The sequence below is a fragment of the Pongo pygmaeus genome, chromosome 10 (genome assembly GCF_028885625.2).
Source record: "Pongo pygmaeus isolate AG05252 chromosome 10, NHGRI_mPonPyg2-v2.0_pri, whole genome shotgun sequence".
Lineage (NCBI taxonomy): Eukaryota > Metazoa > Chordata > Mammalia > Primates > Hominidae > Pongo > Pongo pygmaeus.
This window is the reverse complement of record NC_072383.2, coordinates 109659640-109685904: the sequence shown is the minus strand read 5'-3', so window position 1 is coordinate 109685904 and position 26265 is coordinate 109659640. Positions and strand designations below refer to the sequence as shown.

At 51.0% G+C, this 26265-nt stretch overlaps 1 protein-coding gene across 4 annotated transcripts in view; it reads right to left on the bottom strand.

The window, feature by feature from the left end:
- Window positions 1–25978, bottom strand: part of CUX2 (cut like homeobox 2) — a 323600-nt gene extending 297622 nt beyond the window's left edge. For 2 of the 4 annotated variants that reach the window (XM_063647060.1, XM_054442119.2), the window contains exon 1: window positions 25736–25978. In XM_063647060.1, the coding sequence (XP_063503130.1) occupies window positions 25736–25798 (63 nt within the window). In that variant the 5' untranslated portion in view covers window positions 25799–25978. Of the gene's footprint in view, window positions 1–24890; window positions 25007–25036; window positions 25095–25735 lie in introns of those variants that run through there. The other 2 variants (XM_063647062.1, XM_063647061.1) reach the window with 2 other exon arrangements.
- Between the last annotated feature and the right edge of the window lie 287 nt (window positions 25979–26265).

Below are 26265 nucleotides of genomic sequence, written 5' to 3'. Positions count from 1 at the left end.
CAAGAGAATCAAGAAAGGACATTGCCACAAGACCTAACAGAAGTCACTGCCACCTCCCTGCCACTATTTCCCAGGAGTGCCTTCTAAATGGAGCCCTGGACCTGCTGGAAAGACCATGTGAGTCGGGATCCCAAGGTGGGGGGGCGGGGAAGGGGGCTTCCCCAGAGGTCAGGGCTAAGTCTGGTAGGGGTAAGCTGGGGAGAAAGGGGCCCATGCTCTCCCCAACACCTCCCTCACTGCCCCCACCCTCGGCATCCCAGCCAGGACTGAGGACCCCCCACGACCACCTTCTCCTTGGTAGCACCCCTTCTACATCACCCTCCCCTCCTCCAATATCTAAGGGGCGCTATCTTTAGAAAACAATCCCACCTCCTCACCATGGCCTCAAGGTGATCTGGCTCCTGCCACCCTGCCCCCACTTCATCTCCCACCTCCCCACCTCTAGGATACAGAAAGCTGACCCTGGGTGGGGGGACCCAGGAAAGTCAGAAGAGTCACATGCCCCATTTGGAAGGTGAGGGAAACTGAGGCATCAATGGGGCCCTCATAGAAAACAAAATGGTCCAGAAATCAGGCAGTAGTCCTGCTCCCCTCACTGGGAGTTGGCCTGGCTATCTCTGCCAAGAAGCCCCTCGCTGGGGCCAGGGGGGACCTAGCCTTATCAAGGACATTTGGGCGATATGGTTATTTCTACCCAGTTTGCTTTGTGTGGAGTCTGCACATTTTTTCAGAGACTGGGCCCAATTGCAGAATGGAAACGTAACCCTCCTCCCTTCCCACCTCCCCTAGAAGCCCTGCAAAGAGGGGCCCCCTCCAGCTGACCAGTGTGGCAGGTGCCACTGTCAGAGGCATTTGAACCAGAGCGACTCCATTTTGAGCGAGGGCTGGAAAATGAGACTGGGACCTGCTGGGCTGCATCCTCAGAAAGTTCAGCATTCCGAGCCTCTACATGTTTACAGTTAAGGGAACAAATTAATAATGTTTACTAAACACACCCAGACTTGGGAGTGTCCAGATATCCCAATATTTGGAGAACAAAGGGATTCCTAATTTTGCTTTAAAGATAACAATATTGATTATTGCAAAATATAGTAATTAAGAAAATTAATCCTTTATCACAAACCCTTGTCACAGAGCATATCTCCCCATATATACGAGTATTGTACCTAGGTTGGATGTGTTCCTCCTCTTATTTTCAGGAACGTCCTACTCTGTCTATGGAGTAGCTGTTCTTTCACCATTTTACTTTCTTAATAAACTTGCTTTCACTTTGCACTGCGGTCTCTCCCTGAATTCTTTCTTGCATGAGATCTTGGGATCTCGCTCGGGACCCCTTTCCTGTAACACCACTATCTGCAAGGATGCACTAAAACGTCTCCTTGGGCCCCACCCTTTCAGCCACCCTCCAGCTTCTCCTGTACCTGAGATGAGAGAATTGTTCCCTCTCTGTCTCTCTCTCTCTCTCTCTCTCTGTCTCTTCAGTGTTCTCCCTTCCTCCCCAGCCAGGGAAATGGGGGTAAAAATCTCCCAAGATCCCCAATTTAAAGTAAAGTCAGATCCTTCTCTCTTCCCTTTCCTCACTACCTAATAATCACACTTGTGTGAAGTTGATGCTCTACATAACGAAGAGAGAGGCCTCCTTGGAGAGGGTACAATCAGACAATTTTTAAGATCATGGAGCATTAGACCATTCCCAACTGGGTTTACTAATCAAACAGCCAAATCCTTCATAACCAGCCAATCCCTACAGGGCAATTAAATCCTTCCCCTTTAAAACACTTGCCACACTGTCTGGGGACAGAAAGAAAAATTTGCAAAATTCATTTGATAAATTAGCCAGGGAAAAGAAAGGAGTGAATCAAGCTTTGTTCTTTTCATTTTTTTAAATTATGGAATTCACAATGCCTGAATAATGTTTAATAAGAACTATGAAAATTCCTAACAGTATTACAACACAACACAAAAGAATTAACCTGGTTACCGTGAAAAATTGCATATTTAATTAAGAACAGAGAGTTCAAAACTATCCAGAGATTTCAAAAGTGCTGTTGCCTGAGGGGCCAAATTACATGCTTCCAGGGCTGCTAACGGAGTTAGCGCGTTCAGTCATTACCCAGGCGTCCCCATTAAGTGACTCTGGGCAGATGACATCAAATTCATTTCAAAAGCACCAGGAACTGAAGCATTCACTTGGGTAGTTTAAGGGAAAGCAACTATCCTGCTGGCAGAAATCAGACCCCTTGTTGATAAAGGCAATAATTAAAGAATAATGTTAATTAGCTGCTTTTATTTGAAGAAAAGTACGGTAGTTGGAGTGCTTCCAGGCTGTTGAGGTGGGAGTCACTCTTTCTGGCAGAAGGGGAGGCTGCTGGCAGAAGTGGGGAGCGAGGGGCCCACAGGAAGATGGTGGAGGCTGGGGCAGGGAGCAAGATGGGGCCCGTGTAAGGAGGCCTGGGTCCCCACGTTGGAATCGGCCTGGTCACCCTGAGGCCCTCAAGAGGGCAGCTTGGAAAGCAAGGAAAGATGGTGCTGTCAGCATCTAAGGCCCTGTCACTGGCAGGCCCACTTCCATCATGGCAGACAAAGCCAGATCTTCAGTGGCCACTTCCTGTCACACCCACTCCACTCCACTCACATAGCCGTCTCTGTCCCACTAACTTCCCTCACATGATCTCCTGCCACACCCATTCCCCTCACACAGCCTCCTGTAATATCCACTCCAGCTTGGTCACTTCCTGTCATACTCCCCCACACAATTTCTTGTCACACTTACTCGCTACTGGCCCACTTCCTATCACACCTACTGCAGCTCAGGCCATTTCCTGTCATACTTACTCTCTTCACACAACCTCCTGTCACAACCATTCCAGCCTGGCCACTTCCTGTCACACTCACTCCCTACTTGGCCACTTCCTGTCACACTCACTCCCCCACACAATCTCCTGTCACACTGAATTCCCTCACACAACCTCTTGTCACAACCATTCCAGCTTGGCCACTTCTTGTTACACTCACTCCCCCACACATCCTCCTGTCACACCCACTCCCTACTTGGCTACTTCCTGTCACACCCACTCACCTCACACAACCTCCTGTCACATCTACTCTCCTGCTCAGCCACTTCCTGCCACACTGACTCCCTTTACAGCCTGTCACAACCAGCCTGAGTCACCTGAATCATCACCACCATCACCCTCACTGTAGCCAACTGTCTTTTCTAAAGATGGCTGGCATAATATCCCTCGCCACCCAGGCTTCCTGCAAGGTGACCTTGACAATCCTTCCACCCAGTGGTGGGATCTACGTCCTCCTCCCTTTGAACCTTTGAACCTGGGCCCACCTTTGTTACTGCCCCAACCAGCAGAGTAGATGGAAGTGATACTAGCAACTTGCAAGGCGAGAGCATGAAAACACCTTCACTTCTACCGGGCTCTCTCAAGATGTTCCCTCTCGGAACCCAGCCACCATGCTGTGAGGAAGCCCAAAGGAGCCCACACAGAGAGACCCTGCAGAGAGGCCATAAACTGGGGTTCCCACAGGTAGCTGAGGTTCCAGCCAACAGCCAGCATCAATTGCCAGATGTGGGAGTTGTCAAATTACCCGCAAATGCTGAATCTGCCCAGATGAAGCCCCAGGTATCATGGAGTGGGGACAAGCTGATCCAACTGGGCTCCGTCCTAATTCCAGCCCACAGAATCAGGTATACAAGAGTTGTTTCTGTCCACTAAGTTTGGGGTGGCTTGCTACCCAGCAACAAATGACTGCTGCGTTTACAGAGACACATGCAGTCACACATGTTAAGAACAGTCCTCATCTCTAGCATCCTCCCTCCCGGACAGATCCATCCAAGAGGCCGGCATGAGAAATGCATCCATGGATCTGTCCACCAGTGACAAGAACACCCAAAGAAAGCCACAAATGGCCTCCGCCTTTTGCCTCGGATCTCAACAGCCCCCCAGGTCTCCAGGGGCACAGCAAACGATCTAGCCGTGGAGGGGAAAGAACGCAGGAAGCCCCGTGTTACAGAAGATAACACTGAGAGCCACGCGGCTAAGTGGCCTGCTCAGGACCATGGCTGCTTCACGGCAGAGCTAGGCTGCGATCAGCCTGACTCCCAGCGAAGTGGTTTGATTCTCATTAGCAAGGTGCCGAATTAGGGCAGCTCATCAATACATCCCATAGAAACAAATTATCCTCTGGCTCAAGCCTACTTACCTGTAGGGTGGCTGGGCCAGCCCTAACCTTCTAGGGGTGCCATCCTGGGCAGGGGACAGGAAACGTGCGCCGATGGGACCGCTGGGGCAGTCGGGCAAGCTCCGGGGGCTGGGGGAAGGGAGGCCGCCTTCCTCAGGTGTCCCACCTTGGGGGCCAGGTGGGAGGCAGGAGCTGGGCCTTGGTTTCTCTCCTCGCCCCCTCCAGGGAGGCAGACGGCCTCAGCAGGCCTCACCCACTGTGATATGCCAAGATGCTCTGCTCTGCTCGGAGAATAATTTTTTTCCAGAGATGAATTTCACAAAGTAGGCCAAGGGCCGTGGGACCAACCCCCTTGCTCGCGGAGGCTGAAGAGGATGTCCTCCGAGGGCCGGGGCCGCCTCAGAGCGACTTCCAGGCTGCTGCCCCAAGGGTCCCAGGGTCCAGCTACCCCAGGATAGGAAGGACAGGAAATCGGCCTCATCCCCCAGTGTCTGCTGCTATGGTGACCAGCTCTGACGGTGGCCCCTGGGACTCTGACATCCCTGATGCTTGTCCCAGTAATTCGGGCCCAGGCCCCTACTCCTGCCAGACAACATGGTCCACCAACAGCCACCCACCATCACATTAGGCCTTTATGAGGCCAGTCTGCACATACAGCAACTTCTGGGGAGAAAAGAGGGAACCTGGACATGTAGTAGCCCTGTCCCAATGATACACAGTCTCTGCTTTGCATAGTAAAGAGAAATAACAAGAGACAGGAGAGCGTACGAACATGGACTGCGGAGTCAGACTGCCTGGCTCTGCTGTGTGGCCTTGCACAAGTCACTTAATCTTTCTGTGCCTCAGCTTCCTCCTCTGCCAAATGGGAATATTAAGAGTGTCTAGGGCCGGGTGTGGTGGCTCATGCCTGTAATCCCAGCACTTTGGGAGGCTGAGAGAGGCAGATCGCCTGAGGTTGGGAGTTCAAGACCAGCCTGGCCAACATGGTGAAACTTCGTCTCTACTAAAAATACAAAAATTAGGCGGGTGTGGTGGTGCGCACCTGTAGTCCTAGCTACTCGGGAGGCTGATATGAGAGAATCTCTTGAACCCGGGAGGCAGAGGCTGCAGTGAGCCAAGATCAAACCACTGCACTCCAGCCTCGGTGACAGAGTGAGACTCCATCTCAAAAAAGAATGTCTACACCATAGAATTGTTATGGGAATTAAACCACTAAATGATGGTATTTAGAAAGTACTTAGAGTCACATAGCCACCCTTGGCAAGTGCTTGTTAAACTAGAAATAAATAAAAATAAAATTTAAAAAAAATTTAAAAAGCTCTTCTGAGCTGCTCTCATCCCTGAAAGGTCTTGTAAATTCTGCCCGTTATCTGGAATGGCTATACTGAGGCCAAAGAAGGCAGAGTCACCTCCACACCAGTCACAAAGTCGACACAGCTAATGTCTAGGGTGAGGTTGCTATTATAACTCACATGCTTATATGAGGGCCACACTGAAAGCTGCACAGGGAGGGCTGGGCTCAGCAGAGGTTTTGCAAAATGGGAAACCCACACCCCCAGAACCCAGCCCCATGTGAAATGCAGGCCCAGGGACGCCAGCTCTCGCACTGAAGAGAAAGCCAGGAATCTGTTTTTTGTTTTTGTTTTTTTTTTTCTTTTGAGATGGAGTATTGCTCTGTCGCCCAGGCTGGAGTGCAGTGGTGCGATCTCGACTCATTGCAACCTCCATCTCCTGGGTTCAAGCAATTCTCCTGCCTCAGCCTCCTGAGTAGCTGGGATTACAGGCGTGTGCCACCATGCCTGGCTACTTTTTTGTATTTTTAGTAGAGACAGGTTTTGCCATGTTGGCCAGGCTGGTCTCGAACTCCTGACCTCAGGTGATCCACCTACCGTCGCCTCCCAAAGTGTTAGGATTACAGGCGTGAGCCACTGCGCCCAGCTCTGAGTTTTTAAAAGGTGACCTCTGATCAGGCCATCAGGTATTCCGTGTTTACCAATCACCATGCCAAGTACTGTAGCTTTAATGTATGGTAACAAGTTCACCATCTGATAGGGGAGACCAACAAGGAACTGGGGAATCATCTGGAAACATGGAAAGCAGCCCAGGCCAGGGATATCCAAGTGAGATGTAAAAGAAGACATCCAACCCAGTGCAGAGTCAGGGAAAGAGGGCCGGGGCCCCCATGAAGAGCAATGTGAATGGTGTTCCAGGCAGAGGAAACAGAAAATGCAATGCTGGGAAGTGTGAGGAGTATGGAGGATGTAGAAGCGGAGATAGTGAGACAGAATGCTAAGGATGGAGACTATGGAAGTACGTGTCAGATTCCTAGAATACTCTGGGGGCTAAATCCCATCTCTGCTGGGGAAATGCTGTGTGTCCATGGGAGGCCTCTGAACATCTCAGCATTAGTGGGTTAGGATGCTGCTTTCACTAGAGCCCTTGGATGGCCCCAGAGATGACACTGGGAAGAGCGTTTCTTGTCATTAGTGGGACTTAGTGGGAAATCACTCTCCCACTAAGAGTGCAAGAGCCACTGGGGAGCAAGCACGAGAAACAAAATCACATTTCCGGAGCCCCTGGTATGTGCCAGGCACCGTGCTGGGCCCTGCATGTAGAGGCGCTCATTTCCTCCATGTGGAGATGCTATGAGGGGATTATTTTTGCTACCCCCATTTTGCAGATGAGAAAACGGAGGCACTGAGCAGTCCTCTGGCTGCCTCATGTATCTGGCAAGAGCAGAGCCAGTCTGTTCGGCAAGAACCCTGCTTTGCCCCTGCACCTAGCTACCCATCTGGGGTTTTCCCCACAGAGGGATGAAGGTGGGGGTGGGGAAGCTTCAGCACGTGCAGCAGGCAATCCTGGGGAGGCAGTGCCTGCCACTGGCCCCACATGCCCATGTCACCTCCATCACAGTGAGATCAACTCTGCAGTGGCCATGCTTAGCTTTGGGGAAGTCATTAAATGCCACACCAAACTAGACAGAATATGATTTCATGGCAAGGAGATGTTGAAAGAAGTTCTGCCTGGGAGCATGAGCACACAAACACACACACAGACATACTAAGGTGCACAAATAAACAAAGATACACACTGACACACACACACAGATCCCCACATGTGGCTGCAGATACACAGGCACACATTCAGAGACATACTCAGAAAAACACAGACACAAAGACACACACACAGAAACACACTAAGATACACACACAAGGACACAGACACAAAAATGAAAAGACCCACAAACACACTCAAAGATATGTACCCACAAAGATGCAGACATACACACGTAAGTATACAAATACACTCACGTTACACTCACATCCATCCCTGTTTGTTTGTTTGTTTGACTGATTTTTTTTTTGAGGGCCTACTATGTGCTCTGCCCTCTGCTGCTCAGTTCTGGGGACAAGCTGCTCTATACCCTCATGACAATCCACAGAGGGAGGCCGGTGTTCATCAGTAACCCAACAGAGCTATGTCTGACGCCTGCTATGGTAAGGCTATAAAGATGGGGTGCACGACCTCACAGGGCCATACAAGGTGGAGCAGGCAGCTGCCCCAAGGAAGTGATATTGAGTAAGCTCCAAGGATCAGGGAGGAGTTGATGGGAAGAAGTATGGGAAGAGTGTCGCAGGCAGAGAGAGCAGGTCACCCATGGGGGCTATGGTGCAGGGGAAACAAAGAAGACATGTGTGACTGGAACATGGGGAGCACAGGGAATGTGGCTCAGGATCAAGAACAGAGGGCGCATGTACGGTTATAATGTGTCGATTAAAAAAGAATGAAGGGCATGCTGAAATTACACTAATATAAATCTGAACTTTATTCCTACAAGTTACAATATATATGGTAAACCCTAGCGCAACCACTAAGAAAATCCTCAAATAATATAGTTAAAAAAAACTCACTAATTAAAATGCTACATTAGAGAATATTCACTCAATGCAAAAGAAAGTAGTAAAAGAGAAATAGAGGAACAAAAAGATATAGAAAACAAAAAGCAAAATAGCAGACATAAATTCTACCATAGCAATAATAACATTAAATATGAATGGATTAAACAAACCAATCAAAGAGCGAAGTTTTTCAGACTGAATAAAAAACATGATCCAACTATACATTGTCTATAGGAGACACGCTTTAGATTCAAAGGCATGAACAGATGGAAAGTTAAAGGATGCAAAAAGATATATAATGCAAACAGCCACCATAAGAAACTGGGAGTAACTATACCAATATCAGACAAAATAGACTCTAAAGCAAAAAAAAAAAAAAAAGTTACTAGGGAAAGAAGGACATTTGCTAAATAAAAGGGCCAATCTGTCAGGAAGAGATAACAATTATAAATGTATATATGCACCTAATAACAGAACACTAAAATATATGAAGCAAAAATTGACAGAAATGGAGAAATAGACAATTTAACAATAGTTGGAGACTTCAACACCCCACTTTCAACAGTGCACAGAACAACTAGACAGAAGATCAACAAGAAAATAGAAGACTTGAACGACACTATAAACCAAGAACGGAGGGCAGTGGCCAGTCCATGCTGAGCATGGAAGGTTAGTTACATTGAGGCTTTCACCTCAAAGGCAATGGAGGGCCATTGGAAATGGTACTTTTTAAAACAAAATGCATTTTTAATTGATACATAATATTTGTATATATTTATGAGGTACATGTAATATTTTGTTACATGCATAGAATGTGTAATGATCAAGTCAGGGTATGTAGGATATCCATCACCCAGGTACTGGAAACATTCCAAGTCCTCTCTTCTAGCTATTTTGAAATACACAATACACTGCTGTTAACTATAGTCACCCTGCTCTGCTGTCAAACATTAGAATGTATTCCTTCTATCTAATTGTATGTTTGTACCCATTAACCAACCTCTCTTCACCGTCCCCTGGAAATTCTTCTTCTTAAACTTCTATTAAAAACTTCTTAACAAGTTTTTAATAACCTCACTTGCTGCTGTGGTCAAAAGAGTAGAGAAGCCAGAGTCAGCAAAGGAAGAAATCAGGAGACCAAAGTCCAGGGGGAGAGGCAATGGGGGCATGGGTCCAAGTGACGATGGTGGAGATGGAGGTAGGAGATGGGATGCAGGAGGTATCTAGGAGGTAAATCCCCAGGATTTAGTGATGAACTGGACATGGGGAGCATACAGGAGAGGGAGGTAATCAGGGTGGCTCCCAGGTTTCTGTCCTGTAGACCCGGATGGAACCATCCCTAAGATGAAGATCCTACAATGGAGAGGAAAATTAGGTTTTGAACGTCCTGACCTGGAGACATCTTTGAGACAGACATTCAAGAAAAGTCGAATAAAGTGGCTTAAAAAGAAAGAAAGAAATGTCAAGAAGGCTGTTGTACAGAGAGGTCTGACATCCAGAGACAGGGACTGGAGAGCTGCGAGGCAGTGATGTTGTGGATACAGATGAGGTCACACAGGGTCAGGGCACAGAGTGAGAAGAGATGGACCTTGAAAGGACCAACATAATTAGAGGCCAGCCAGAGGAGGATGGGTCTGAAAAGAAACAGGGGAGTGGCGGCAAGAGGTAGGAGGAAAATGAAGAGAATGTAGTATCAAGAGGGCCAAGACGGGGCTCTGTGGGGGAAGCGGCGGGGTGGGTGGGAGATAGAGAAATGGAGATAGAGTGTGACCCAGATGCTCTATAAATGTGGCTGAGCAGGAGAGGAGGATGTAGGTGAAGGGTTTCTCTGCCCTGCCTTCCTTCATATACCCTTTTGCCTCAGTTTCCTCCTCTGCAGAATGGGAGCTGGTCCAACAGCATAGATGGGTGGAACCATTTCTGACAGGCTCCAAGCACCATGCAGAGGTTAGGGGCTGCTAATCTGCACTGAACAGTAAAACTAGGGAGCTCCTGTCCTAGTGGCAGACCTGATGATCTGCCTTGTCCACCTCCTTGGTTACAGACCATCCCCCTTGCCCAAAAAAGTTTCTCTCAAAGACCTTGCTGGGCTCCAATCTGCTACAGGACAGAGCTTGGTCCTTCCTGGGCCCATCCAGGGTTTGGTGACCATGGTTCCTGTGGTGTCTCCTTGAAGGCAGGCTGCCCTCTGAGACCACCCACCCTCTACCTAGGCTAGAGAACATCACTGAATCCGGATGGGGAAGGAGGGGAGAACTACACATCCCAAGCCTAGAACCCTCTCCAGCAGCCCTCACCAACCGCACAGGCCTGCAGGGCCAGTGTTTGTCTCCCCTCTTGGTCCCCACAGCTCTGTGTACAGCCTCTGATTACTGTGCTAATTATGTCATTTTGGGGTTATTTCACTACAGTTGACTCCTCCACCAATCTAAAGCATTCTTAAGAACAGGGACTGCTTTCTTTTCATCTTTACGTTCCTAGTGTTGGCTGAGTAGATGTTGGATGGATGCATGCATGGAGGAAGGGATTTTTGTTGGATGCACAAATATGTGGATGGGTGGATGAGAAGGTTGCTGGGTGGCTAAGTGGATGAATGGCTAGATGAATGGGTGGGTGGATGGGTGGAGGAATTCGTGGATGGATGGAGGGATGGATGAATTCGTGGATGGATGAATTAATGGATGGATGGATGGATGAATTCATGAATGGATGGATGGAAGGATTCATGGATGGATAGATGGATGGATGCATGGATGGATGGATGAGTAGACAGATAGATGGATAGTTAAGATCAGTAAGAAATGGGGAAGTATAGCTGGATAAAGTGTTAGGTGGATGGATACAGTGGATGAGAGAGCAGATTTATGAATGAGTAGATAAGACAATGTTGGGTGGGTGGTGGATGAGTGGGTGATGGATGATAAAGAGGTGATCCCCCAACCCCTGCTACTTCCAGTCCACAGGTGCTCACAGATTAGACAAAACTAAAGGGTGAAAAAAGTTCTCTTTATTCCATACTCCAGCCCACATCCCCTGCAGTCCTCCAGGTAGACATTCAACCTCTCTTACACCTAATAGCATCCCCATATATGACAGTCAGCACACAACCCCCTGGGACAGAACACCTGCATGTGGCCCGGGCTCTACAGCCATGCCGTCTTAGTCACCTCATCTTTTTATGGCCTTTCCTAGCAAGTGGCACCTGGAAACACACTGGTAATAATGCCCACAGAGACCACTGGGCAAAGGGCCCTTCTCAGAACATAACCCAAGCCCCCCATGACCCTCCTTGCACCAGCTCTATGTCCAGGAGAGGAGAAGGCACCCCTTGCCCACTGCATGCCTGCCGCTAAAAGCCTACAAATCCACACCAGCTGGCCACTCACACAGAAAACCAGCCATACCCTTACCAAGGAAGCACAGCTTCCACCTTGCTGGGGGTACCAGGCATGTCCCCACGGCAATCTCTCTACCCCCACAATGCTGTGGAGTGCTAGTCCTCGAAACGTCTGTGTGCCCAAAGGCTTCCCACCACGAAGAACTCCTCTCTGGGCAGAGATGACAACATCCAGTTCATCACAGATGCTCTCCTTTGCCTATTTTCCAAACGTCCCCTCCCTCCCTTCAATGTTTCCTATCAGGCTGAACCCAGTGGGAACCAAACATAAATTGGATCTCATTTCTCCCGTTTTAGACCCTCAGTATCTTCCCACTTCCATGATAATAGAATCCAAAGGAATCCAGCCACTACCGTGGTCTAAAAGGGCCTGCGTGAGCAGTAACCACCTCCCCCTGTGACTTCTCTCCCTCCCCTCTTCTCCCCTCTCTAGCCTCACTGGCCTCCCTTTGGTTCCAGGACTTTCCAAGCTGAGTCCCACCTCAGGGCCTTTGCACAGGCTCCTCCTGGAGCTGTGAGCTCCCCTGCCTGAACTGTGCCTGCATAGCTCCTCTTCATGGTTCAGGTCTCAGCCTAACTGTCACCTACCCAGTGTGGGCCTCCATCATCACCCTGAATAAACAGGCAGCCCCTCCATGTGATTTCAGCGCTCTTTCCTCCATTCTTTCTATTTCTGTCATTACACATTTATTTGTTTAGCTTGCCCTTCCACACCCAGCACCTGGCATTGTGCAGGGCCTATAGTGCGTGCTCAAGAAATACCTGCTATTTGATTGATGAATGTCAGATTCAGAGCAAACACTCTGGCCGGACTGTCTGGGTTCGAGTCTTGTGTGACCTTGGGCTAGTAAATGAACCTCCCTGGGCCTCAGTAGCCTCAGCTGCAAAATAGGGTGACACCAGAGCCTGCCCCAAGGGATGCTGGGAGGATTCAATGAAAGAACAAAGGTCAGGGACCATTCTCCAGCCCTAGCCCCAGCCCCAAGTCCTTGCTTCCTGGAGCCAGAGCAATGAGTATAAGGTCTGCCATGGAAAGAAAGAGCTTATAAGGTAAAAACGTGAACTGTAGAATGTGGCTGGTACAGCCGCAGAAAGGAGGGCTGGACTTGGCTTTAAAAAAAAAAATCTAAAAAACTTTTTTAATAAAGGCTACAAGTCTATCTCCTTCCTTCTTTATCAACGACACGATTTATTGACCGGGGAGGCCATATTGACTAAATAAATCTTGATAATGACCACGGCAGCAATCAATACCTGCTTATTATCAGCCCCGGCCGAGAATTCCATCTTGTGGAACGCAGGCCGGACGACAGGGAGCGCCACGCGGCTCTGGGACCCAGCGGGGGCCGGGGATGGATGGCAGGGTGGTGCTCATTCTCCAGGCTGGGAGACAGGCTGGGAGCGGGGAGCTTTCTCTCACCTTCCCCCGACCCATGCTTCTCAGGCTTTGGGGCCCAAATCCATTTCCACGAGTTGACAGTGGCAAGGTATCTTCAGAGGTTTTTAAAAAGAACAGAAAGGGGCCGGGCGTGGTGGCTCACGCCTGCAATCCCAGCACTGTGGGAGGCCGAGGCAGGCAGATCACATGAGGTCACGAATTCAAGACCAGCCTGGCCGACATGGTGAAACCCCGTCTCTATTGAAAATACAAAAATCAGCCAGGCGTGGTGGCACACGCTTGTAATCCCAGCTACTTGGGAGGCTGAGGCGGGAGAATTGCTTGAACCTGGGAGGTGGAGGTTGCAGTAAGCCGAGATTGCGCCCCTGCACTCCAGCCTGGGCGACAGAGCCAGACTCTGTCTCAAAAATAAATAAATAAATAAAAATAAAGCATAAAGAGAAAAATACTGACATAGTGATTGTAGATGGGGGAACCTTGGCAGTGGCATGAGACAGCCATCAGTCCTGGGAGGGGCACCTTTGGCCATTAGTGAGGCCAGAGCAGGAACATGGGTGGCCAACAGCCCTGGGTCTTGGGTTCAAGTCCAGGCTGGGCCGCTTCCTGGCAATGTAGCCAGGGACTGAGCCTTCTGTGCCTCACTCTGCTCATCTGTAAAATGGGAACGGTCATAGTTTTCCCTTCATAAAGTTGCTGTGGGAATTAAAAATAAGACAATATAAAGGGCTGTGAACACTGGCTGGCATTGCAGTAAGAGTGCAAGCGCCATTTGTTAAAGAAATCCCAGGCCTGCACTGGTCTCTCCGCAAGCTGTCTTCTGACCCACAAAGCCAGGCCCAGCCTTGCTAAGCCCTGCCAAGCGGCATGCAGGGAGGCCTGACCTCCTGTCCCAAGCTTCTCTGCGAAGAGCCAGCGCACCTGGCTGCTGGCTGCTGGCTCCGGGTAGGCCGGGCTGGGAGGAAGACCCAGGTTAGATTCCTGTCCTTACGGGGTGCGGTGGGGGTTCCTGCGCCTGGCTGGAGTTCAGGTGAGCTTCTCTCATCTGATACCTGAGCAGCTAATACTGCAAACGAATCTCTAGGCTCCACCCAGATTTGGGCACCACTGAGCTGACCAGTGAGGGCCCAGAGGTGAATGACAAACAACAATGATGGCAATAATAATAAAGGTAATACTAGTCGCTCTTGTTTACTAGGGAATGATGGTGTCCCAAGTGTGTGTTATGGGCTCTCCATCAAATCAAATCTTCTCAATGTCCCTATGAGGTAGGGGCTGTGTTTCAGTCCCATTTTACAGATGAGGAAGCTGAGGCTTACAAAACTGGGGAGTTGCCGAAAGCCTCCCAGTGAGGAAGTGGCAAGACCGGGGTCTGAAGCAAGATCTGACTGCTCCGAGCCCAGCTCCCATCATTGTAGGTACAGCTCCCAAGGCAACTGAAATTCAACAGGAAATGCCCTCCCATTTTAAGAAAGATAATAATAACAATTGCTAATAAAGATAATAGCAATTAATAATAATCACCATTAGGAAAGGCTCACAACATGCCCAGCCCTAGGCCAAGTGTCTATATGAAGCTGTCACTTTCTACTTCTCACGATCCTTGAAGAAAAGTAGTTCTACCTCCAAATGATTATGAAGTAGAAGCTTTATGAGGGCAGGGCTTGGTCTGTTTTGTTCTGTGCTAAACTCCCAACACCTCAGGCAGCTTGGGACACACAGCCGGGGCTGAATAATGCTCATCAAATGAATAAATGACCTGTCTCAACAAACCAGGGATGCTCCATTCTAGACAGAAAAACTGGGGCACAGCCACAGAAGGAAAGATGGGTCTCCCCCCCGATTATAAATGAGGGGTCCCTGCGCATGGTGGGAAAGCAAGCCCCTCAACCCTGGGATCACTGTCCAGAGACGCAGTCCACTTTCTCATGCCTGGTGGGCTGGTCCAGTGGGCCTGGGAATCAGTGTCAGGAGAAGAATGTCATCTGGGTCTGAGGACATTAACTGGCTGTCTTGTGTCCCGGATGACAGCCATCTCACAGGCTGTAGGGATGCTTTCAGCTCTCTATGGCTGAGGCCACCAAATCATCGCTTGTGGCCTGCAGCCTTCCAGCAATTAATAAATAGATATACTAATTAGATGGGAGCTGCCTCCCAGGTTGGAATTGAGGTCATCCTAAGGCGAGACTGATGGAGCTAAAGGTAAACAAACCCTCATTCACCACAGACCTGAGGCCGGTGCCCAATTCCCAGCAACTTTCAAGAGCCAGTGAGGGGTGAAGCAGCCAAGGGTCCCCCAAGACTGCCCCTCAAGGTGAAGTCGAGGGGCAACTGCCCCCTACGTCATCCCTCCTGTGGATTCAGCCACCCCTTAAAATATTTATTGAGCACTTACTATGTCCCTGCCCTCCCCAGAGAGGGAGGCAGACAGTAAACAAACGAACAAATAAATACACAAATAAATATTATCACATCAGGTGAGGCAGAGTGAGGAGAGGGGAACTGATTTGGAAAGAGAAGTCAAGGAGGACTTCTCTGAGGAGGTGGTATTCAAGCAAAGGACCGAACTAACTGAAGGGAGGTGTTTGGAAATTGTCTCAGAGAGAGGGAACAGTAAGTGCCAAAACCCTGAGGCTGGGACATGCTTGGCTTGTTTGAAGCACAGCAAGGAGGCCACAGGGGCTTGAATAAAGAGGGGGAGAACGACAGGGGGTGGGAGGGGGATAGGATGAGGGGATCCTAAAGCCTGAGGGCAAGTAAGGACAGGCAACCACGAAAGAGACAGTGTTGGGAGTGACAGCTCCCCGGCCTCCCCCAAGACATGACAGTGACCTCAACGGAGCATCTCCTACACCCTGAGAGCCTTATGCAGATGTCCCAATCCCATTTCTTCTTTCCTGTGGGACAAGAAACAGACCTGAAGGCAGGGTTATATGGCAAACAGATTTGTAAGGGTCAACGCCTGCACCTGCCGGAGGGAGCCAGTGTGAAGGAGAGAGAGGACAGAAGGACAGGAGGAAGGTTGTTTGGTTGACGGAAGCTCCTGGACTACCATGGAGTTAGCAGAGGGGTCCCGTGTGTCCCAGGTACAAGTCTGTGCCAGAATTTCTGCTGCACTCTGCCCCTGGCTGGGCCAGCTATGGGACGGATTTCCAGCGCAGCACGGGGGCCTATCACACTGCCTGAAGTCGAAGATGGGCAAGATGCATTCTCATGGAATGCCCTTTCTCTCTACCATTTCTATCTCGTGAGTATGCACAGGGCAACTAGGATTCAAATCCCAACTCTACTTCTTTATTCCTAGATATGTGTCCTTGGGCAAGTTATTTCCCCTTTCAGAGGCATAGTCTTCTCATCTGGAAGATGGGTGTAGCAATGGTACCTCCCAGAGTGCTGGGATTACAGGCGTGAGCCACCGCGCCTGGCTAATTCTTGTATTTTTAGTAGGGACGGGGTTTCACCATGTTGGCCAGGCTGGTCTCAAATGCCTGACCTCAAATGATCTGCCCACCTCATCCTCCCAAAGTGCTGGGATTACAGGCATGAGCCACTGCACCCGGCCACCATGCAGTGTCATATTATATCCTCCATCCCTACTCCTCATTGGCAGGTGGCAAAAGTGAGAATGGGACGGGCCCAGTAGCCTGCTCAGAATCTTCTCCCGGCCATACTGCTTTCTTCAGTTCCTTGGAGGCACAATTCTTCCACCCTTCTCGGGGTCTCCGCAAATGCTGTTCCCTCTTCTGAGATGCTTTTCCCTAACCTTGTCCTTGAGATCTCAGCAGGAGGGTCATTTCTTCCAGGAAGCATCCCCTGAGGTCCAGACCCAGGCAATTCCTTTGCCATATGCTGTCTCGGAATCTATTCCCCTTGCCTGTCTGTGAAATGGCATGTGCATCCACTCATCCGTGGCCTGTGGGCTCTGAGAGAGCTGGCACCTTGCCTTCCTTGCTTACTATATCATCTTTAATATGTAATTATTAGTTATTGTATTTGGTTTTTATATATAATTATTAATTATACCATAAGTGGTGAATGTACAGTTCTGGAGTGAAAGATAATAGCAATTATTATTCATTTTAACATTATATCATGTTTCAATGTGCTGGGCATGGATCTCAGGGGTTTGTATGCATTAACTCACTTAATCCTCAAAACAGGCTGGGCACAGTGGCTCACACCTGTAATCCCAGCACTTTGAGAGGTTGAGTTGGGAGAATCACTTGAGCTTAGGAGTTCGAGACTAGCCTGGGTAGCATGGTGAGACCTCCACTTCTACGTTAAAAAAAAAAAAAAAAAAGCCAGGCTTGGTGGCGGTGCACCTATAATCCCAGCTACTTGGGAGGCTGAGATGGGAGGATCATCTGAGCCTAGAAGGTTGAGGCTGTAGTGAGCCCTGATGGCACCACTGCATTCCAGCCTGGGTGACAGACTGAGACCCTGTCTCAAAAAAAAATAATAAAAGTCTTCACAACAATTCTTAAGGAGGTGGCTACTACTATTATCCCCATTGTATATATGAGAAAAGTGAGGCTCAGAAAGGTTAAGTGACTCATCCAAGGTCACACAGCTGGTAAGTGGCAGAGCTGGGATTTGAACCCAGGCCTGCTGGCTGCAGAGTCCAGGTAGTCTTTGGGGGTGGAGGGTGTAGGGCTTGATTCTGCAGCTCACACCACATCCCCTGGGACACCCGCACCCACAGACACTCGTAGCAGATGACAGACACTCACAGGCGTCTGTAGCAGCAAGGCCTAGGAGTGGTGGCCCCACTCAGGGAAATCTGCCCTGGACTGGTGGCCCCTGTGACCCCTGTGGTCTCCGGATCCACAGCACCCACAGTCCACACCGGCGGCTGGGCAAGTCAATCGACCATAATGGTTCCCCGGGAGCCATTTACCCCGTCCAGCTTGAGCCACGGCGGTTCACAGAGTCTTAAGCACCGTTGGGTCCCCCGGCGTCTCTGGGCAGACGACCAGCTCAGGCCAAAGAGGCCGAAGGATTGATTTCTTTCTTTCTTTCTTTTTAATGACAAATGCATATCCTGGAACTGCTGTTTCACTGGGCTGAACTGAAGACTGGCAGAGGCTGGGGTGTGCTCGGGAGGGGTTTCAGGGGACAGCCACAGGCCCACTTTTGGGGGTGTGGGCTCCTGGGAAGAAGCAGAGACAGCAGGCTCTGAACCCTACTAACCAGGTATCTTCATGCGTTGGTCAGGAGCCTTTCATTTGTTCTGGAAATGTAGCCTCTTCTGGAACTAGGCACTGGGAAGGTGCGGCCTGTGGCCTTGAGCTACAGAGAAGACCCTCCTCAGGACCCCGACAGCTGGCCTGACCCACTGAGGACCCCTGGCACAGGGCCCTGGCACTGGGTGTTCCCTCTGCCTGGAAATGTCCCTCCCAGGTCTCCACTCCCCTTCTCCATTGGACCTGCCCACTGTGGCCAGAGCTCCTGATTTTCAGGGGACACTGGTCACCTAGATTTCTTAGGTAAATCTCTTGTGTTTTAAATGCTGACAACTTACACAAAAGTGTTTTTAAATATCGCACTAATCTAGACAGACACATCCATGGGCCAGACATAGCTCCCAGTCTGCAATTTCTGTGGTCAGAGCTCCCAAAATATAAGATACTACATATTAGTACAATACTAATATAGTAAACCCCCAATGGCGTAAGAGAGAAGAGAAAACTTGCTCAGAAATCTCTAAAACAGCCAGCAAGGCCAGCAAGTTCCAGCCGCTGCTGTTTATTTGTTTTTCTCCTCTCATACTCTAAAAATACCAATGACAATACGAAGTCACTCAGATTCACAGGGCAGCAACTGTGTGCCCCACACTGTGCTAAACACTTTCATGTTCAAAGTGGTTTAATCTTCCTGAACAACCTAGAAGGCGGAGACTATTATTAGTCCCATTTAAAGACAAAGAAAGTAAGGCTTGGAGAGGTTAAGTGACTCATCCAAGGTCACACAGCTGGTAGGTGATGGAGCCAGGATTTGAAGCCAGGCAGGGGCCTCTCACTGCCCTGACTCTTCATGCTTCTCTCTGGAGGGAAAGGGTCAAGAACAAGTTTTCAGAACTGAGTTTGATCCACTTTAATACTCTTAACTGAAAAGTTAAAATTTGAGCCATGCCACAGCCTATATATGACAGCCATGACATAGACCAGTAGACCCAGGGCAGGCAAACTACAGCTCTCAGGCCAAAACCGGCCCCCTGCCTGTTTGTATAAATAAAGTTTTATTGGAACACAGCCATGTCCATTCATTCTCATTGTCTGTGGCTGTTTCATGCTAATGGCAGAGTGGAGGCTTATGGCCCACGAAGTCCAGTGTATTATTATCCAACTCTACAGAAAAAGGTTGGCCCCATCTGATGGTAAACCTAGCATGTGTAGACAGAGACCATACCCTGAGAGGGTTCTATGGTCAAAACCCTCTGGGGTGTCCTTAGCAATATGGGAGCACATCTGCATATTACAGTGGGGAAACAGTGGTGGAAGCTTCTTTAGTTTTCTTTAGGCTGAGTGGTCACGACATTTGTGCTCAGAATGAAAGAGATAAAGGAGCCAACCACAGGGAGACGGGAGGAAAAGGGTCGCAGGCAGAGGAAAGCATACATGCAAAGGCCCTGAGGTGGGGATGTGCTTGATGTGTTTGTGGGACAAAGAGAAGGCCGCTGCGGGACAGTGGTTGGAGAGGGAGCCAGAGAGATCGAGAGAATGGAGCAGATCCTGGGGGATCTGTCAGGGGAAAGGAATTTGAATTTTAATCTAAACATGATAGGAGTACATTCTTTTCCTTTTCTTTTTTAAACAGGGTCTTGCTCAGTTGCTCAGGCTGGAGTGCAATGGTATGATCATAGCTCAGTGCAGCCTCCACCTCCTGGGCTCAAGCAATCCTCCCACCTCAGCCTCCTGAGTATCTGGGACTGCAGGCAGGTGCCACCATGTCAAGCTAATTTGTTTTATTTTTGTAGAGAAGGGGTATCACTATGTTGCCCAGGCTGGTCTCAAACTCCTGGCCTCAAGCAATCCTCCCGCCCCAGCCTGCCAAAGTGCTGGGATTATAGGCATGAGCCACCTCGCCTGGGCCACGATAGGAATATAATGTCCACATCCTCCAAAACACTACAAGCCATTTTGGTGAAGGGCTCATTGAGGCTTAGAAACCAAGTAACTCCACCCTAGACATAATTTTTTGTTTCAAAAATGTTGCTTAAAAGGTCAATAGCCCCACCACCATGACCACGATGGAGAAAGAAGGGGAGGGGCTCAAGGTCATCACACTTGTAATCCCAGCACTTTAAGAGGCAGAGGCTGGCGGATCATTTGAGGTCAGGAGTTCAAGACCAGCCTGGTCAACACTGCAAAACCCCGTCTCTACTAAAAATACAAAAATTAGCCAGGCGTGGTGGCATGCGCCTATAGTTCCAACTACTTGGGAATCACGTGAACCCAGGAGGCGGAGGTTGCAGTGAGCCGAGATCGTGCCACTGCATTCCAGCCTGGGTGGCAGAGCGAGACTCCATCTTGAGAAAACAAAAAAGAAGAAGACAATGCATTTAAGTGACCCACAAAGGTGTCAGCATCCTTCACCTTTACAATAACTCATACAGCAAAGCTGGGCACAGCCAGCTGACTTCAAGGGTTAAGAAGCAGGAGACTTGGGATATGGGATGATTCACCCAGGAGCACTAAAGGCCACACAGAATACAGTTCTTGGGGTCCTTCCCCCCTGCTAACCTCTACCATCCCTGACACCCTCCAGTATATGACACCATCATAAATAACGAGCACCCCCGGAGGAAAAATATCAAACAGAAGATGGGACCCTGAATCCCAAGGCCAGGAACAAAGGCAGGTCACCACCTGAGTCCCCTTCCAATGCTTCACCTCTGCCAGGCCCGGCCTTTGAATTAGATAGCCAGGAAGCCACCGGAAATTCAGCCCTTTCAGAAGCAGCACAGAAAACCACAGTTTCTGGGCAGCCTTGTCTACCATCATCCAGGACCATATATTTAGCACCAGCCAAGGTGCTCACGTTTGAAATCCCATCTGCCGGAAGAAAGGTTACCACGACAGAATGTCAAGTTCGAAGATAGAATCCTCTTTTTAACAGGAGAGTTTAAAAAAAAAATAAGGAAAAAAGTAAAAGAAAGAAAAACCACCACCACCATCAGAAAAGCTGTTCCCTCTGGTCAAAATAGCACCGTGCTCATCTGAAATAACCCACCGAGACACTTATTTGCTTCTTTTAGCTGGTCCGTGGTTTCTCCATTTTCTACAGTGAATTCAAGTATTAATAAAAGAAATTTCAAGACCCCCAACAGCAAAACCAGTGAGGGATGAGATGTTGCTTGTTTTTTCTTCTAGCATTCAATGAGAGAGCCCGTTTTTGAGAAGCAATCTCTGTCAAGTTGAGAAACTACAATTTTGGGATATCCAGAAAAGGCTGCTGGGTTCTTTAAATAAATTCTCAACACCTGTTCTAGCTCTTTCTGCAGAAAAGGGCCACAGGGTGTGGGTTCTACGGACTTGGAGAGGCAGAGGGAATGGGGTCACCCACTGGCTGGAGTTATAAGAGAGTCCAAGGGTTTGTCTTATTCTCAGAGCTGTCTTCACCTAATGCCAACCCCTCTCAGGGGGCTGAGCCATGCCAAGCTCTGCAGGCTCACGCTCCCCACCTCGGCTGCAATTGGACCTCGGCAGCAATTCTATTATGGTGAAGTTTCCAAAGTTAGGATTCCGCCAACAGGGCTGATAGCTTATTTACTGCTGTCATCTATAGAAAGAGGAATTTTGACACATTGTTAAATGATAGCACATTTAGATAAGTCAAGCTGTCAGAGGCTCTAATGGATGTCTAAACTCTCTGTGGCTGATATGTAAAATTTATGCACTTCAGAATATCATAAGGTTATAATATTTTAATCACATCCCTGCTCTTTTCTAAACTTTGAGCAGGGGAAAATATTCCATCAAGCACCATCTTGCTCTCCTGCGCCAGGAGATTGAGTGTTCCCAGAAGTTTCTCCAAACTCCTTGGAAAAGTCCGGCCTCTCTTTGCTTATCCTGTTGATCTTCCTCCCAACTGCTGACATCCGAAGCAGAATTTGCCCCTTCCTCCCAAATTAGTACTATGTAATCCTACCGGCCAAGCTCCTTTCTCCCCAGAAACACAGATGGGCATTTGGACCGAGGACCCTCATTTGGACTGGGTGCCCTCCAGCTCATTGTTAGCTCAATTAACCCTCTTTGGAGTTGGGGAAGACAGCATGGGAGACTGGACCCAGAGCATCGTAAAAAAAGTAGAAAGTTAAGCAGAAAAAGAAAATCATAAATGTATGAATCCGGTTACGACGATTATACACAGAAAAGCCATAAAAAAAATACTGCATTAGTAATGTTCACCATAAAGCAATCTTATAACCAAATGAAATATGCCTAGCATTATCTTTGGATGGAATTTTATTTCTTCTCGTTTCCTGAGCTGCTAGCAGCAAAGGCAAAAAAGAAGCAAAGACGGGGGGGAGGTAGTTTCAGGAGTGCCGGAGTAGGGTGGCACATGTCAGATCACCTTTACCATCGGCCCAAAGTCATTAAGGTTGTTGACTGACTTCCAGCCTAGGAAAACAGCCCTGCTGTGTACAGAGACGGCGCTGGAAGGAATAATAACTGGAACGCTTCCATTTTTGAAAAATATACGTTTCCGGAGGGCTGGACGCTGGGCTGGTACAAGGTCACCTTTCTTGCCAGGATCGGTATGGCGTCAGCGACGTGGTATGGCCTGGGGACACGGGGCCGCCTATGCTGCCTCGGCCACTTTAATGCTCAGCAACCACGCTGCGAGAAACCATTCAACCTGAACAGCCAGGAATGAAAGCCACGCACCTCCTCACATCACAGGCAGCTCAGCCTCGGGACGCGGGACCACGGCTCTGCGGCTGCCTGGGGCTGGGCACGGGGACCTGCCTCTCCTACCTGGATCTCAGAACAAGCCGGAAGAAGTTCTCCTTTCTGGCTATCTCCCCTATAAGAGGAAAGCAGGGGAGGGGGAAAAAATGAAAATAAAAGTGTGTCGTAGGAGTCACTGGCATTATGTACAAGAGAGGATCCCAGGCCAAAGTGCTTAGGCTCCTAATCCACTTCCAACAAAAATGCCATCAGTGAGGATATGGGGTGGGGTGGGGGTGGGGGGCTGCGGGCCTGTTGGCCAGGGGACCAACTTAAGATTTCAGGCTGGGGGTGGGGAACGCGGCAGATGGAGGGCCAAAATGTTTGCACGCGGCCACGGCTGCCACGTTTATTTCTCTGCTTTAGAAGTGTGCTGCCTTGCAAACTCCCACAGGGACACCCCCTCCACTTAATATCGATGTAAATGAGTTTACCCCCCTTCCCTGAGAGCCTTCTCCTGTGTGCCAGACACACCAGCCATTGTTTTAACGAACAACCCCCCCCCCTCCCCGCTTCACATATACACCCTGTAGGCTGGGAGGTCTGGGTCCTATCTCCCTATCACCTGAACAAACCCCTCCACCACCCCCTATCTCCATCCTTTCCAGTTCAAATTTGCTTTCCATCTATGCATCTTCTAAAACCCTAACAAAGGGTTCCCAGATCAATGGGCGTCCAGCTGGAATCAAGATTTTGGTGACCTCAACCGTTCCACAAAAGACCCCTTGGGTAGAAGATTGAAGAGAGTGAGGTTCCAACCTCCCTAGCTCAGACATTAGCCCCCCGGGAGCCGCACCCACCCCTCAGCACCCAGCCCCTGCCTCTCCCCGGGCTGCAGCCCGAGCTGCCCGGATTGAAAACGAGTTATCTAATGAAAATTGTGTTAACTGACATTCCGGCCGACCGGGAGCAAATACCAGCGCTGTAAATCTCGCCGCGGAAATTTTCTCCAACCCAGAATAACAATAGGACCCTGCAAAGGGCTTTCGCCAGCCCTTCTGGTTCCTCTCCTCTTGTGTGCCACGTTCTTGTCATTCCTTATGTTACAGAACATCAATCATAAATAAAGACGCTGTCCCCCAGCCGTGCCCGGGTCTCATTTACAAACATTAGCAGGGAATACGATTACCATTGGCCTTCGTGCCAAGCCCAATGTGGCTGCCCAATTCTCTCTCTCTCTCTCTGCCTCCACAACCCCCACTCTTCCAGAAAGGCCACTTTGGCATCATTTAAGCCGGTAGGCACAGCTCGCAGCCCTGCTCGTCTCAGTTGGCCACCAAACTGTAGCCCCAACTCGAGTGCGGACCCGGAATTGCAAGGCACTCGGCAGTTATTAACTGCATGCCTCAGTGCCCCGATTTTCTCCCCAGCTCAATGGCTTTGGGGGAGGGGGAGAGCGAGGAGTGGGGCGTTTGGAAGGACGGGGACTGGGAAGCGGCCAGGACGGGGAGAAGGGGCGGGTGCTGGAACCACTTATCAGAAGAAACTTAACGAGATTTGCCGGCGGATTAAAAAAAAAAAAAAAAAAAAAGTGGATCCCTTTTTATCTCCAGACTGATGATCTCGCGTCTTCCGCGAATGTCACGGTCAAGGCAGGATGCTCTAACCGCCCCGTTATCCGCACCATTTTCCCGCCCCTGATCCCCGCCGCACCAGCCAAGACTTTGCGAGACTCCAAGGCTGGGGGGGCCTTGCCAGGCGCGTCCGGGGCACCCCGGGAAAGAACAGAGGCCGGAGCTGCGCCTCCACGGTGCGTTCTCTGAGATTCCACCTCCCAGCCCTGGCTCCTAGGGGGTCCGCAGAGAACACCTCCAAATCTGGGGGAGGCACACAGACTCCCACAAAGGGAGGATGGGGAGAAAGTGATGGGGTTTGGAAGAGTCGCCCTAGGGAAGCAGAGAGAAAGAGCAGGGAAGAGAGGAGAGAAACAGAAGAAAAGCAGAGACGGGAGAGAGGAGAGGAGGGGAGCGGTGGGGAGAAACGCAGGAGGCAGAACAAGCGACGAAATCTCTCATTTAAAAGTTCCCTTGGGCCGGAGGGCTGGGAGTCACCTGCTCTGCGCCGCTCCCGGCTCTCCACCGCCCTGGAGGCAGGAGCGCAAACTTGCGAGCGCCCGGGCCCATCTCCACCGCCCGTCTGCATCTAGACTTGGGAAGGGGATGGAAGGAGGGGGGAAAGGCAAGAAGCAAAGACGAACCCCAAGACCCCGGCCCGAGGAGAAGAGGTCTGCCGGCGCGGGCGGCCAGTCCGGCGGCGGTGGCTCTGGCGGCGGCGGCGGCCCCCGGGTGGCGGCGCGTCTGGGCTGCGCAGCCAGGCGGGCGGCGGCGGCTGAGGTGCCGGCGGGCGGCGGGGCGCGGAGCCGCCTCCTCGTCAACCCCGGCTCCCTCCTCCTCTCTCCTCCTCCTCCTCTCCTCCTCCTCCTCCCTGCCCGCCAGCTCCCTCCCTCCCTCGCCGGAGCCCCAGCCGGGTGCGGACAGGCAAGCGGCGCGCTCCGCGGCCTCCCCGGGCGCCGCGAAGTTGGGAGGCGCGCAAAGTGCGGCTCAGGGGGGACCGCCGGGGGGTCCCGCCAGCAGCCCCCTGCCCGAGGCCGCAGCCCCTGCCTTCTCCGCGCCTCGCCCGGCCGCCCGGCCGCTCGGCCGCTCCGCCGACCGAGGGCTCACTGGCGCTTCTCCCTGGTCGCGGCAGCTAATCGATGACTGAACCGAACAAAGAGCAGCGGCGAGATCAATTCCTAATACCTATCGATGGGCAGCGGGCGGCCGAGCCCCGGCGAGCCCCGGCAGCCGCCGCCCGCCGCCCCAGGGCGTCCGCCTGCCCGCCCGGGGACCTCCCCAATGCGCCCAGGGCGCGCCCGGGGGCTCCCCACGGCCGCGCGGCCGGCGCTGCCCGCACTAACCTGGAGTCGCCGTAGATCAAATCGCTTCCAATATTGAAACATCGATCCCACATTGGCGGCCATCTTGGGGGCTATCGAGACGCGCACACACAAGAGTTTGGCTTTTCTCAATGGCTGCACTCAATATCCGGGCTGGACTCCCCCCAGCCCCGGGGCCGCCGCCGGCCGCCCGGGCCCTGAGCGCCGCGGCCCGGGGCCCCTCGGGCGCCCTCCGGCCTCCTGCCACCCGCTGCCCCTCGCCGCCGCCGCGCCGCCGCCGCCGCCGCCGCCAACGGGTCCGGGAGCCGTGCGCCCCCCCGACCCCCGGAGGGCGCGGGCGGAGTGCGCCGGGCGGGGAGCTCGGCGCCCGCCCGGGGGAGGCAGCCGGGGATGGGGTGGGGGGGGAGGGGTGGGGGGGAGGCAGCCTCTCCGAGAGGCGCCGGCGCCGCTGCTGCCCTGCCTGCCGCCGGCTCCCGGGCCCGCGGAGCGCTCGCTGCATCTCCCCCCCAAGTCCGGGGTCGGTGTGCCGCGCGATTGCACTTGACTTTGGC